The following is a 14,417-nucleotide window of genomic DNA, read 5'->3' as shown; positions in this document are numbered from 1 at the left end:
GTAAAAGATACTACTTGCTAAGGTGCTATATAAAGCCATGGCACAGACAGATGGCTATCTGGTGCAGCTGAATAAATGCTCTGTTCCAGAATGCTTTTCTACGATTTTTTCACCTAAAGAGCTTGTATAGAGCTCAAAATTATTTCAAACCGAATTGAGACATTGAATAAGTATTCCCCTATTAAAACCTCAGGTGCACAGGAAAGGGGAACACAGAGGGAATTCCCCAAACCAGGATTCAGGCAGTACATTACTGTCAGAGACCTACCCTTTGTCTTGTCTGCTGTTTCTCCTTTAGTTTGAGGCACTTACCTTGGCAATGGTTGTGATGTCATTAAATTGAGTTTTGAGTTCCTCTTGAATAGCTTCCTTGAATGAATCATCCTCTGTCTTCTCGTAGAGCTCCTTGGACTTTTCTGTGAGTCGATGAAGAGCCCCTGTGTGTTCCTCAGCCTCGGATACAATGGCCTGGCAGTAGTCTAACTGGGAAAACTTCTCTTTTAGGCTTGCTTTCCTCTGTATGGGCTCTGCCACTCTGCGATCGATTGATTCCATCCACTGCTCCAGCTGGCTTTTCCTTTCCAGATGGTCATTCCATTGGCTAATCACAGACTCCAAACAGCTTAAATTAAAGGCATATGTATTTTGTACAAGTAAGTTACTCTGCCAGCTTAAAATGAAAACCAATTAAGATTCAGTGGGTTTTCATTTAAAGGATGATTAAATGATAGGAAAATTACATTAAAATATTATTTCTGCTGGTTTAGAACAGTGCTCTGAACAGAACAGGCCTCAATGAATCTCCCCCTTTTAGACTGTGAGCCTGTTGTTGGGCAGGGATTGTCTCTATCTGTTGCCAAATTGTACATTCCAAGAACTTAGAACAGTGCTCTGCACACAGTGCTCAATAAATAAGATTGAATGAACGATTCATTTGCTGATTCAAGGCAGAATAAAAAACAAAGAAAGGCTGAAATATGACCACTACAGTTTCAATTTAAAGTAAAGAAGTTCACTAGTTTCATCATTCACCTGTTTCAAGATGCAAACAGTAAATTTAAGATCATATTTCAATTGATCCTTCTACATATAGGCAATATATTTTACAGAAACAAAACATTTGCTAAATTTTGTAGAGATAAAGAATAGTACATTTCTATTCACATATTAGAATAGATATGCATATTTCTCCATTAAATATCAACAGATACAGTAGGTCTAATTTAATTAATGGACTCTATCTCACTACTAAAATTTTTTATGATCCTTTAGTGACCCAAAGCAATGTGAAACAAGCAAGCTCTTCACAAATATAAGATTTGGAAAAATCGCACTGAATACTAATTTCCATTCATTCCTGCAGGAGTTGTTAAAAATAAAACCAACGCTGTTGTCCTACCTTGGCCTTATATTCCTCTAAATAGCAGCTGTTCTGGGGAGGTAATTCCAAGTAATCGTCCTGGTTATCAATCCATAATCTAAATGACTTTACTGATTTGCTATTTATTGAGTTTAGAATAATAGTAATTATTAATAATAATTATTGTGGTTTCTTTAAGTGCTATGTGCCAAGCTCTTGTCCTAAGTGCTGGGGTAATATGAGATTGTCGGGTCCCATATGGGGTTCACAGTCAAAGTAGGAGGGAGAACAGGTACTGAACACCCATTTTGCAGATGATGGAACTGAGGCACTAAGAAGTTATATGATTTGTCCAAAGTTACACAGCAGGCAAGGAGCAGAGCTGGGATTAGAACTCAGGTTCTCTAACTCCCCAGACCCATGCTCTTCCCACTAAGCAGCACTGCTTCTCTAGTCCTTTCTCAGAATGGATCATATGCTGTTCTGCAATCATACAAGTTCACCACTCCCTTCCACCACACATTCTGAAGAACCAGGACAAAGAAATATGGGCAACTTTCCATTTCTTTCTATTTCTTGTCCTGTAAATTTTTAAATAAGAGGAGTAGAGAGGCAAGGAGGATTGAGAAAGGGAGTATATAATGTGGTGCACTGATGAGTTTTCATATGGTTACATTAATTTTATTTGTACACCAGTAGCCATGTACTGTAATAGTACTATGAACTATAGCTTACTACACACAGAAGATTTACCTTGTGCAGAATGCCATGCTCTACTGAAGGTATTCTTGAGCTGAGGTCAGATTATACCTCTGCTCCAAAACTGGTTACCTTGCTTTTGGATAATACAGGCCTCCAATCAATCAATGGTATTCACTGAGTGTTTACTACATGCAGAGCTCTGCACTAAGCGTTTTGAAGAGCACAATTCAACAGAGTTGTAGAAATGTTGCCTGCCCAGAAATTACTCCTTCTATGCATTAATGCTGCAACAAAGATATGGTAGTATTTTACACAGAGGTGCAAGCAGAAACGTTTACGGATATCCAACTGTATGACATTCAGAATTTGATGCCAACAATATCTTTAAATTCCAGTTTTGACTAGAGGAAACATTACTGATAATTCACTATCTTTATTTAGTAAACATCATAACTAAATGCCTTCAGAAGATGAACAAATTATTTATCAATGGTATTTATTGTGATTACTGTTTGCAGAGTACTGTACTAAGTGCAGTGAATGTACAATAGAGTTGGTAGACATGATTCCTGCCCACAAGGAACTCATAGTCAAGACGGGGAGACAGACATTAAAAAAGTTAGAGAGAGGGGAAATGGAAGAATATAAGGATATGTATGTAAGTGCTGTGGGGCTGGGGGTGAGGTGAATATCAAAGTGTTTAAGGGGTACATACCTAAGTGCATAGATGACACAGAGGGGATGATGAAAAAGGTGGGGAAATGAGAAGTAGGTCAGGGAAGGCTCCTTGAAAGAGATATGATTTTAATAGGGCTCTGAAGATCTAACAGTGTTTATTTATTGAGCTCTCACTATGTGCAGGGCACTGTACTAAGTGCTGGGGTAGATATAAGATAATCACTGGACACAGTCCATGACCCACATGAGACTCACAGCTTTAATCCCCATTCTACAGAAGAGGTTACGGTGCAGAGTGACTTGCCCAAAGTCACATAGCAGACAAGTGGTGGAGCCGGTACTAGAAATAAGGTTTCATTTATTATTTCCCAGCATTTGGTCCAGTACTTTGCAAACAAAAGATAATTAATAAATACAATTAAATGAATGTATACAAGCAAAAAAACAAATGTTTGCAAGGGAATTGCTAATTCTCCACTTTATCAGTCCCGGTAATTCACTGCAGGTCCACTCCTGGGCAGAGAAATGGATTTTTATCTATGGCATTGTTGTGCTCTAAAATATCTGCCTTTTTATCTAAAATAAAACCATTAATTTGCCACTCCCACAAACTCTTTGGTCACATTTCTTAGAGTTACAAGAGAAATACAGTGAGTACCTCTGAGCATGGGTAGATGAACTTGTGATATTGGCCCATACATCTCGCAGTGTCTGGAGCTGGGCTTGAATCACCTTCTGACCTTCTCTGTTGCTGCTTCTCAGAGCCTGCTCCCCTTTGCCAATAGCCATATTCAACTTAACATCCCCTTCACCTTTCATTAAGATGATCTCCTGTGAGGTAGAAGGAATCTTTAGATGAGTAGACATTTTTCTTCAACAATAGCCTCAGATACCAGTCATCTAGATAATTAACCAGTGTAGACCTGTGCTTGCCAACGTGACAGAAGAGAAACAGACAATTTATTATCTATACAAAAATCTTTGACTTGCACAGATCTCTGGAATGTCAGAGATTTGTTGATTCTTTAGAACAAAAAAAATAATCTTTGATACAATCAGCTCGCGTTTTGTCTCTGACAGATGGCAACAAAGGTTACTTGAATGAGCAAAGAGATATTAGCCTGCCTGGCACCTAATCTCAAGGTTTGGAAGTGCTGCCTAAAATCCAGAAATTCTGCAGATTAGCCCACCACAGGCCTCTCATTCACGTTCAATAATAATTATTGTGGTATTTGCTAAATGTCTACTATGTGCCAGGCACTCTACTAAGCACTGGGGTGAATACAAGCAAATCAGTTGGACACAGTGCCTGTCCCACATTTGGCTCACAGTCTCAAGCCCCATTTTACAGATGAGGTAACTGAGGCACAAAGAAGTAAAGGGACTTGTCCAAGGTCACAGCAGACAAGTGGCAGAGCCAGCATTAGAACCCAGGTCCTCTGACTCCAGGGCTCGGGCTCTACCCACTAAGTCAAAAGTTCCATGACAGATCTCTTTCTTCTACTTCATGTTCCTAAAGAAAGGATAACTATTTAATTTTGTCTTGTCTTATACTTTCAAGTTGTCTCTGACCCATAGCGATGTCACTGACACATATCTCCCAGGGCTGCTTCACCTCCATCTGCAATCGTTCTGGTAGTGTATTCATAGAGTTTTCTTGGTAAAAATCTGTAAGTGGTTTACAGTTGCCTTCTTCCATGTAGTAAACCTGAGCCTCCACCCTTAACTCTCTCCCATGCCACTGGTGAGTTCTGACTTGTAGCAAATTGCCTTCCACTCGCTAGCCACTGCCCAAGCTAGAAATGGAATGGGTTTGTGTCTGCTTGACTCTCCCTCCCATAGCTGAGACTGGTAAAGTACTGGAAACTCTCCAGCTGCCATCCTGAGAGGGGAAACTATTTAGTAAATATATAAAATAATGGTATATTTGTTTTACCCTTTACAAACTCTCAAATATTTTGAGGCTGTTAATAATTGTTTCTACTGCATAACTTCCTAGGATAACTAGTTCATATGCTTATTATCTGTTGTGTGCAAAAAGAAAATAATTATTTTATTAAATCTGAACTAAACAGTTTTGAGCTTTAACGGGTATCCCCAGACTTTGTATTATGGAATTTCAGAAGCAAGAATGTCATATCCAACCAGTTTGCATCCTTCATGACTTTGTAACTTCAAACCATATTACCTTTCAACTTTCATCTTTCCATATGAGAGCCCTTATCTTTTCAGTCTAACCTTACCCTTCGATAATTTTTAATGCCTTTTTATTCTTATATCTGCCTCCTACATTAGGACATAAGTAATAATGAATAATAATAATGTTGGTATTTGTTAAGTGCTTACTATGTGCCGAGCACTGTTCTAAACGCTGGGGTAGACACAGGGGAATCAGGTTGTCCCACGTGGGGCTCACAGTCTTCATCCCCATTTTACAGATGAGGTAACTGAGGCACCGAGAAGTGAAGTGACTTGCCCAAAGTCACACAGCTGACGAGTGGCTGAGCCGGAATTCAAACCCATGACCTCTGACTCCAAAGCCCGTGCTCTTTCCGCTGAGCCACGCATAAGTTCCTGTGGGCAGGGAACATTTCCTATTCTTCTGCTTTATTTTTCCAATCTCTTAGTTAAATGCATTGCATCAGGTAGTACCCGATGAATAGCAATACTTCCTATTTGTTGTAAAATCCTTGCACGGACGTAGGAGTCTGTGCTAACACTGACCCAGACCCAGCTCTGCCACTAACCTGCTATTTCACCTTGGTTAAGTTACTTAGTCTCTCTGTACCCCAGTTTCTTCTCCTAGAAAATGAGAATAGGAAATTGGAATTTATTGTGTATTTTCTGTGGGTCAGAGATTGGGTAAATTCTTATAATATTGCCCTTATTTCAGTATTCTGCACATAGAAGGGGCTTGATGCCACAATCAGAATCTTTCTTCAAATGTGGCCATTCCCAGCTTTTAGCTATGAAGACCATAATGAAAATGTTCTGCAATCAAACCAGCTATCTTACATACTAATCCTAAAGCAAGGAGCAGCCCATCAATCATAAGAGGTGGGTGGGGATTTGCGTGTGTGTGTGTGTGTTTGTCTGTGCATGCATACATGGGCACCAGTGTATTTGAAAGAATACATCACTAATCACTTTCACAATGAAGTGCAGTTCACTTTATTTTTAATTTCAATAACTTATTAGCACATATAAGTCTAGTCGATATGATTAATCTTTGGAGTGCCAGATTATTTAACTTCTTGAATGACCAATTTATGAATATTGAATCTTGTCTTTTAGTTAAGACAAATACCTAAAAGGGAAATGAGCACCATACAGCTCCACTGCCCTACAGAAAGAAGCAAGGCTGGGCAGTAGCAAAGTTCCCAGGTGGCATGGAATTCCCAGGAGACAGGAGTTCTGGGGTTCCTCTTGCCATCCAATGATGGTCCAGCATATGTGCCTCCTGTCAGAGTGTCCTGAGAGACAGAGGTCTCCGTGGGAGATGTAAAACTGATCAAAGGGTGGGGAGGCTCTGGCTATTTGTAATCAAAACCTTTGTTGAGCATCATGGGGGAGTGACAAGACTGCTCCTTCCAATAATTGTATTTAGCTACTTTCAATCAATCCATCATATTTATTGTGTGTTTACTATGTGAAGAGTACTGTACTAAGTACTTGGCAGAGTACAAAATAATAGAGTTGGTAGACCCCTTCGCTGCTTACAAGCTCAAAGTCTAGAGAGTTTACAGTCCACAGTCTACTTTGTCAGTGTTATCTTGGTTTGTTGAGATTGCTTTTTATTTATTCTAATGTAATTGTTCTGTGAATCACTTTATCTTGTAATTACCCCATCGTTTAAGCAAGATGCTTCCCACAGTAATTGCTTAGTAAATACTATTACTATTACTGCTATAGCTCAATCAATCAACTGCATTTACTGAGCCCTTATTTTGTGCAGAGGACTGTATCCTAGTACCTTAGCCCTTGGGAGAGGACAATTCAAGAGTTGGCAGACACATTTTCTGCCCAAAACAAGTTCATAGTCTAGAGGGAGGGGTGTGTCCTGGGTGACAGGGCTGGGGTGAGGGGGCACAGGAGGAGAGCACCGAGAGGGGCCCAGCTGGGGTGTGAGGGTCATGAGGAGGGAGCCTGGCCAGGGTGAAAGGACATGAAGGGGGCCTGGCTATTTTCCCACTCCCAGCCCTAGCCCCACACACCTGTGTGACCCTGCAAGACAGACTCACAAAGATACTGCTACTCTGAAAATCACTGATGGTCCAGACATTGAGGAGCTTTTATGCAGCATCTTATCTGATTAACCTCTTTTCTAAATGTGGTATGATGGATATAAAAGATAGTTTTTTAATGCAGCTGAGAGCCCAAAGCCAGCTCTTATTTTACAAAGAAAAATGTCTTCAGGATCAGTTCTTCCAGTTGACCCCTCCACTTATTCAACAGTAGATACAAAAGAACTTTAGAATTAAGTGAGCCAACTATAATATTAACCTGATTATTCCTTTAAATCTGACACTGTACCTGCTCAGCACTTACCTGAATTTGAAATAGTCTCTTCTCCAGGGTAGCTTTGCTGCCTACCATGCTCTCAGCAGAGGCCAGCTTCTCTTGAATATCTTTTATCCAGGACCACATGCTCTGCAAAGCAGCTTCTAAAGCTTGATGCTCCTGGAGAGCATTCTGGCATGATCGGAGTTTCTCCTTTGTGATTTTGACTAAGTTTTGATATCCAGTAAGGAGTTGGGCAGCTAGGCGTACTTCTTTCCCTGCACCATGGCCTTCTTCACTTAAAATCTGCCCTCGCTGAGAAAGCTTATCAAGGGATTCTCTAAAGAAAATGAAAAGTGGAAGATTTATGTCCAATTTATGTCCAATATTTTAGGGGCAACTTGCTATTACCGTTTTAATGAACAGGAACAAAGAAAGGATATGGCTGACCACACAAAGCCCCAATCTCCATCTTCCCCAACTAGACTGTAAGCTTCTTGAAGTCAGGGATATTTACTATCAACTCTATTGTACTGTACTCTGCCTTCTCAAGCACTTAGCACACTGCTCTGCACTCAGTGAGTGATCAATAAATAATATTAAACAATTGATTGGGTTCTGACCAACCCTTCGATATCATGGAAGTGGGTGGATTGCCTCTCCCTACCACTGTTTTAGAGAAAGGGTAGGAAACACCCAGGGACAAATGGGCCCAAGATTCTACATGTCTGGGCTCCAGTTCAATGCTCCCAACCACCAGACAGTCAGCCCTCACGCTCCTGGAGTCACTGACCACACCTCCTTAACCTCCACACCTTTCAGAAGCAAAGAGAGAAGATGACTACCTTCGCATCATTTTGAACAGCGAGAAGACAGTAATCTAGTGAATATAAATTACAGGCAGGAAGAAGGAACAGGGCATAAAGATATATTCCAAAGTACCACTGTGGCTTGTGAATGCTTAAGTGGCATGGACATTCTGAAATATTTGGTGGGTGTGAAATCAGAAGAACAGAAATTTATTGAGGAAGGCATCCTTGGAGGAGAGGCAATTTCAAAAGGCTTTGACAATGAGGAGAGCACTTGTTGGTGAAATGTAGAGAAGCAGATGACTTAGTGGAAAGAGCATGGGCTAGGGAGTCAGAGGATCTGGTTTCTAATCCCAGCTCCGCCATTTGTCTGTGTGACCTTGGGCAAGTCACTTCACTCCTCTGTGCCTCAGTTACCTCATCTGTAAAACAGGGATTAAGACTATGAGCCCCACATGGGACAACCTGATTACCCTGAATCTACCCCAGGGCTTAGAATATGGTCTGGTATACAGTAAGGGCTTTACAAATACCATACTTGTTATTTCGTAAATGAGAGGAAGTTCTAGGTGGAAGGGAGGATATGAACAAGAGGTCAGTGGTGAGAGAGAGAAGAACAAAGTACAAAGAGTAAGTTGAGGGGAAAGAAGGGTGTGAACTGGGGTGCAGTAAGAGAAGAGAGTAGGTAAATAGGAGGGAGATCACTGTTTGAGGGCTTCAAAGCCAATGGTTAGTCAGTCAATTGTATTTATTGAGTACTCACTGTGTATAGAGCACTGTACTAAGAGCTTGGGAGAGTACAATATAACAGACACATTCCCTGCCCGCAACAAGCTTACCATTAGTTCTTGCTTAGTGTGGAGAAGAATGGTCAAACATTGGAGCTTTCTGAGGCACTGGGAGATGTAAGAACCATGATATTTTAGAAAAATGATCCTGGCAGCAGAGTGAAGTACTGCCAGGAGAGAGGAGAAGCTAAAGGCAAGGAGACCAGGATTCTCACTAATAGAGCAGTTTAGTGAGCGATGACTGGTGTTCTTGGTGGTTTTGCTTGGTCTCACCCCTTGCAACTTCTGTTAAACTAGACCTTTTGTTTCTCCCAACCCCACCAGCACGCCTTCCACTGAGTGACCTTTCCCCTTAGTCCCCCAACCACCATATTCAATTTCAATCACAAGCCCTGGGGTGGCCTCCTCACTCAGTAGCTGGCACACACACTGTACCCTTTGATGCCCATCACACTGTCCTTCACATTTCTGTTTGCCTAACAAACCATCCACTCCAGGGATGAAAGTAAAAATAAATTTCTAACTGGAATGTCAGTAGCCTCTGTCCCCAACACTGTCTCCTCATCACCTCCTCTATGCTCTCTGATCTCCCCTACCACCCTTGAGGCCTGGGGACTTTTAGGGTGCAACGAACTGCTAAGAAGATGGTAAGTATGGAGTCCAGGGAATAATCAATTGTATTTCTTGAGTGCTTAATGTGTGCAGAGCACTGTGCTAAGTGCTTCAGAGAGTACAAAATAACAATAAACAGACACATTCCCTGTCCACAACGAGCTTAGAGAGTTACAGTCTACAGTGTAGATTTGAGGAGGAGAAAAGTGAAGAGGAGAGGCACTGACTGCTAATTACTAAAGACAACTTGGCCGCAGAGTCTAGGAGAGGATCTAGGCAGCTCACCTCCCCTCCGGTCTTGCACCCCGATCTACCTACCACCACCACTGACTCCCCTCAGCAACCCTCCACTGTCCACACTTAAATTGCCATTATGACTTCTGGGGACTTCAATAACCCCATGTATCACCACGATAGGCCCCAGCCACCGGCTTTCACATCCTACTCGACCCTGCTAACCATCTTCTCCTCCCCTCATTAGCCACACACCAACTTGGACAAACACTGGATGCCATCATCCTAAGACACTGCTCCACCTCTAGCCACAAGTCCAAACTGCCACTCTCTTACCACAACCTCCTTTCCAAGTTCTCCTACCTCCACACCCCCAATAAACTCTCTTCTTCACCGAGAGAGGCCTCTGAAAGAGACTCTATCACGCCCCTCTTGGATCCTCTACCCACCCTTCCCAGATATAAAGACTTCTGTGCTCATCACCAAACTCTATTCACTTGCCTCCCTGTCTCTCCTTTGTTCTTATATCACTTGCAGCTTTGTTCATTCTTCTGCTCCCTCCATTTGCAAATAATCTGTGTCTGCCTGTCTTTTCCTTGAAATTGGAGGCTTTTTTATAATGATAATAACGCTGGTACTTGTTAAGCGCTTACTATGTGCCAAGCACTGTTCTAAGCACTGGGGTAGATACAAGGTAATCAGTTTGTCCCATGTAGGGCTCACAGTCTTCATCCACATTCTACAGATGAGGTAACTGAGGCAGAGATAAGTAACTTGCCCAAGGTCACACAGCTGACTAGCGGCAGAACTAGGATTAGAACCCATGACCTCTGACTCCCAAGTCCGGGCTCTTTCCACTGAGCCACGCTGCTTCTCTTTTATGCAGAGACTGAGTTGTTCACATTTACTGTACTCTCAGTCAAACGTATTTATTAAGAGCTTACTGTGTGCGGAGAACTGTACTAAGTGCTTGGGAAAGTTCAATATAACACTATAAGAGATACATTCCCTGCCCACAGTGAGCTTTACGCACACAGAGGAGGCTCCCAAATAATACTACTGACAGTGATCAGCCAATCACTAATATTTATTGGACACGTGTGCAGAAAACTGAACAAAATTCTTGGGAAAGTTCAACAAAATTTGTAGGTGTTATCCCAGCTCCCAAGAAGCTTAGAGACTACTTGAGGAAACAGACATTAAAATTAATTACAGATAGGAAGACGTTATAAGGTACTGAACAACAGGTGACACTGTTTTTTGTAAGAAGAGTTCAACAAAATGAAAATTTTGAGCAGCTGATGCAAAAATCCATAAACCTTCTGGCCACCCCACCACCACGTGACATGAGACATCAATATGTGACACTGAATACATAATAATGTGATAATGAAATCATCAATAATGTCATTGCTACATGTGGAAGCTTCTTCACCACTTTGCTGCCATGAGGACTGGGAAAGCACAGGGGAAGGGAAAGGAAGGAGAAATCAGAAAGCAGGGAAGAGGAATGAAAGGGAGAAAAGAGGAGTAGAAGATCAGTAATACAACGGGCCAGCACTGACAGTGGTCCACCAGGGACCAGAGAGATAGGGGTCTCTCCTTGGGGGGGTCACCACCCACTCACCCTGCTCAGCAGAGGGACCCAGTTGGTCTGCCTTTGTGGGGATGTTGGTCATCCCCACACATCCTCTTTCTCTCCCAACTCCTGCAGGTCATGGGATGGACAGAGCCCCAGGGGTCCTTGTCCTTTTCCATCTGCCTCAGGTTTTAGGTAGGTTGTGGTTTGGTGCTGGGCATGTTAGTAGTACCGTGACCTACTGGAAAAGGCATGGGCCTGGAAATCAGGATTCTAATCCTGGCTCAGCCACTTGCTGGCTGTATGACCTTAGGCAAGTAACTTAACTTCTCTTGCTTCAGTTTCTCCCACTGTAAAATGGGGATTCAATACCTGTTGTCCTTCACACATAGACTGTAAGCTCCATGTGGAACAGGGACTGCTTGAATTGATTAACTGGTAACTACCCCAGAGCTTAGAGAAGGGGCTGACACAAGTTCATGCATAATACCATTGTTATAATTATTAACAGGGAGCCAGACCCTTTTCAAGAGCAATAATAATGATAAAAAAATCGCTGTGGTATTATTAAGCACTTACTATGTGCCTAGCACTGGAATAAGTGATGGGGTAAATACAAATTAATCAGGTTAGACCAGTCTCTGTTCCACATGGTTAATCACAGTCTAAGTGTGAAGGAGAACAGATACTGAATGCCCATTTTGCAACTGGGGAAACTGAAGCAAGAAAAGTTAAGTTACTGGTGATTCAGACTCTAAGTAAGAGGAAGAACAGATTTTAAAACCCCATTTTACAGATAAGGAAAATGAGGCACAAAAAAGTTAAGTGGCTTGCCCAAAAACAGCCAGATTGAACTCAAGAGCCAAAGGTTATAGACAGCATTGTATACACACACACTCATACACATACATATATACATATATATAGCATTTATTGTGTATGCATATACAATGTATATATATATGCATGTATATACACTATATGTATATATGTATATATATACACAGAATGTATCTATATATATATGTATACATATATATGCATGTGTGTGCATAAGTATACATATATGCATACATGTTTTTGCATACATATATATATATATATATATATATAATCAGAGTGACGGCAGGGTATCACTACTTAAATGTTTCAGTGGAGTAGAAATAATGAAGTGGCAGTTGAAGGATAAATGTTGGGGACATCAAAAATTAATTAAGGATGGTCTCCTGAATGAGGCCATATGAGATATTACAGAGCCCAAAATATCAATAAGCTCAGTGAACAAAGAACTCGTGGCTATTTCATAATGCCATTTAACTATATTGTAGATATGCAAGACAAAAGAGGTATCACACACATTAAAAAAACAGCCAACAATACATAACAGCGCACCTTGCAGCTAGAAGTTCCCCCAGAAACATTTCAACTTTATGGAATTCATTTTTCTTCTCAGGAATGTGCTGTTTGTTCTCCCCCAAAGATTCTGTGCTTAATCTTTCTTCCATTTCATGAATCCACAAACTCAGTTTCTTATGCTGATCTTCAAAGCTATGGGACGAAAGACAATCTCACTGAGATACATGTTAAACATTTGCAGTTATAATCCCGAAAGCCTATGGTATAATTCCACAAAATACCAATAAGCTCAGCAAACACAGAACTCACGGCTATTTCCTAATGTCATTTAACTGTATTGTAGCTCTGCAAGAAAAAAAAGATATCACACACACACATACACAAAGTTCATCTTGCAGCTAGAAATTCCAAGTTAAAGTTCCAAGTTCCAGGCTATCCCAGTTAAATTTGTTTTTAGTAAGAGGAAGTTATTAATGATAATCAAGAAGGGGGACTCTGAAGCCTTAACTAATTTCTGAATAATGACCCCTATTTTCTCCATGTACAGTGGTCAAGGGGCAAGTGTCTTGTCAATCAACGTTATGATACTTCCCTAAATACATGGGAAGGATTTTAATGAAATCACAGTTAAATTTCCAGATTGTAAACTTCATTCATTTATTCACATTTATTGAACATCTACTGTGTGCAAAGCACTGTACTAAGCACTTGGGAGACTAAGGGCAGGGACCAGGCCTAATTCCTACCTGTGTACTCATTCCCAGCCCTTACTCCAGTACTCTGCACACAGTAAGCACTCAATAAATAGTATTTACTACTCATAAGAAGCAGCATGGCACAGTGGATACAGCATGGGCTTGGAAGTCAGAAGGTCATGGGTTCTAATCCCGACTCTGTCTGCTGTGTGACTTTGGGCAGGGTACTTAATTTCTCTGGGGGCCTCAGGTACCTCATCTGTAAAATGGGGACTGAGACTGTGAGCCCCATGTGGGACAGGAACTGTGCCCGATCTGTGACTGTGCACCCGTTGTTGGGCAGGGATTGTCTCTATCTGTTGCCGAATTGTACATTCCAAGGGCTTAGGACAGTGCTCTGCACACAGTAAGCGCATGATTGAATGAATGAACTTGTATCTACCCCAGCATTTAGAACAGTGCTTGGCACACAGTGAGCAATTAACAAGTACTATTATTATTTTGGTTATTACTACTATTGTTGTTATAAGATTTTGAAAAATAGATCCCCTTTATACTTTGCAAGGTGCCCTTACTGGTCACTTAATCTATTTTACAGTTAAATAATAATAATGATGGTATTTGTTAAGCGTTTACTATGTTCCATGCACCATTCTAAGCACTGGAGTAGATGCAAGGTAGTCAAGTTGTCCCACGTGGGGCTCACAATCTTAATCCCCATTTTACAGATGAGGTAACTGAGGCACAGAGAATTTAACTGACTTGCCCAAAGTCACATAGCTGATAAGTGGTGGAGCTGGGATTAGAACCCACAACCTCTGACTCCCAAGCCCATGCTCTTTCCACGTAGCCACGCTGCTTCTGTAAAGTTAAAGAAGATGTGACACTTTTAAAAGTGTGAAGGAGTGGAACAAGCTTGACACTGTCTTCCAACAGAAATCTATGCAGGGCTCTAGCTGTGTATCTAGCTGTGTATTGAGTGCTTTCTTTCTGCTGAACACTGTACTAAGTGCTTGGAAAAGTACAGTGCAACAGGATTAGCAGACACATGCCCTGCCCATAACAAGCTTATAGTCTAGAGGACTAAAAATAATGATGATAAGA

General features: G+C 41.3%; 1 protein-coding gene and 1 non-coding gene across 13 annotated transcripts in view; both read right to left on the bottom strand.

The window, feature by feature from the left end:
• The window catches only part of SYNE1 (spectrin repeat containing nuclear envelope protein 1), a 518,607-nt gene that overhangs the window by 269,168 nt on the left and 235,022 nt on the right, over positions 1-14,417 (bottom strand). For all 12 annotated transcript variants that reach the window (XM_029048032.2, XM_029048087.2, XM_029048053.2 and 9 more), the window contains 4 exons: positions 12,655-12,810; positions 7,289-7,580; positions 3,399-3,571; positions 313-622 (listed from right to left, as the gene is read on the bottom strand). In XM_029048032.2, the coding sequence (XP_028903865.1) occupies positions 313-622; positions 3,399-3,571; positions 7,289-7,580; positions 12,655-12,810 (931 nt within the window). The remainder of the gene's footprint in view (positions 1-312; positions 623-3,398; positions 3,572-7,288; positions 7,581-12,654; positions 12,811-14,417) is intronic.
• On the bottom strand, positions 4,495-4,632 carry LOC114809659. Its single transcript, XR_003757436.1, has one exon. It is a non-coding gene; the product is annotated as a small nucleolar RNA SNORA7 (small nucleolar RNA).

The sequence above is a fragment of the Ornithorhynchus anatinus genome, chromosome 2 (genome assembly GCF_004115215.2).
Source record: "Ornithorhynchus anatinus isolate Pmale09 chromosome 2, mOrnAna1.pri.v4, whole genome shotgun sequence".
Classification (NCBI taxonomy): domain Eukaryota; kingdom Metazoa; phylum Chordata; class Mammalia; order Monotremata; family Ornithorhynchidae; genus Ornithorhynchus; species Ornithorhynchus anatinus.
This window is presented reverse-complemented; position numbering and strand designations above follow the sequence as displayed.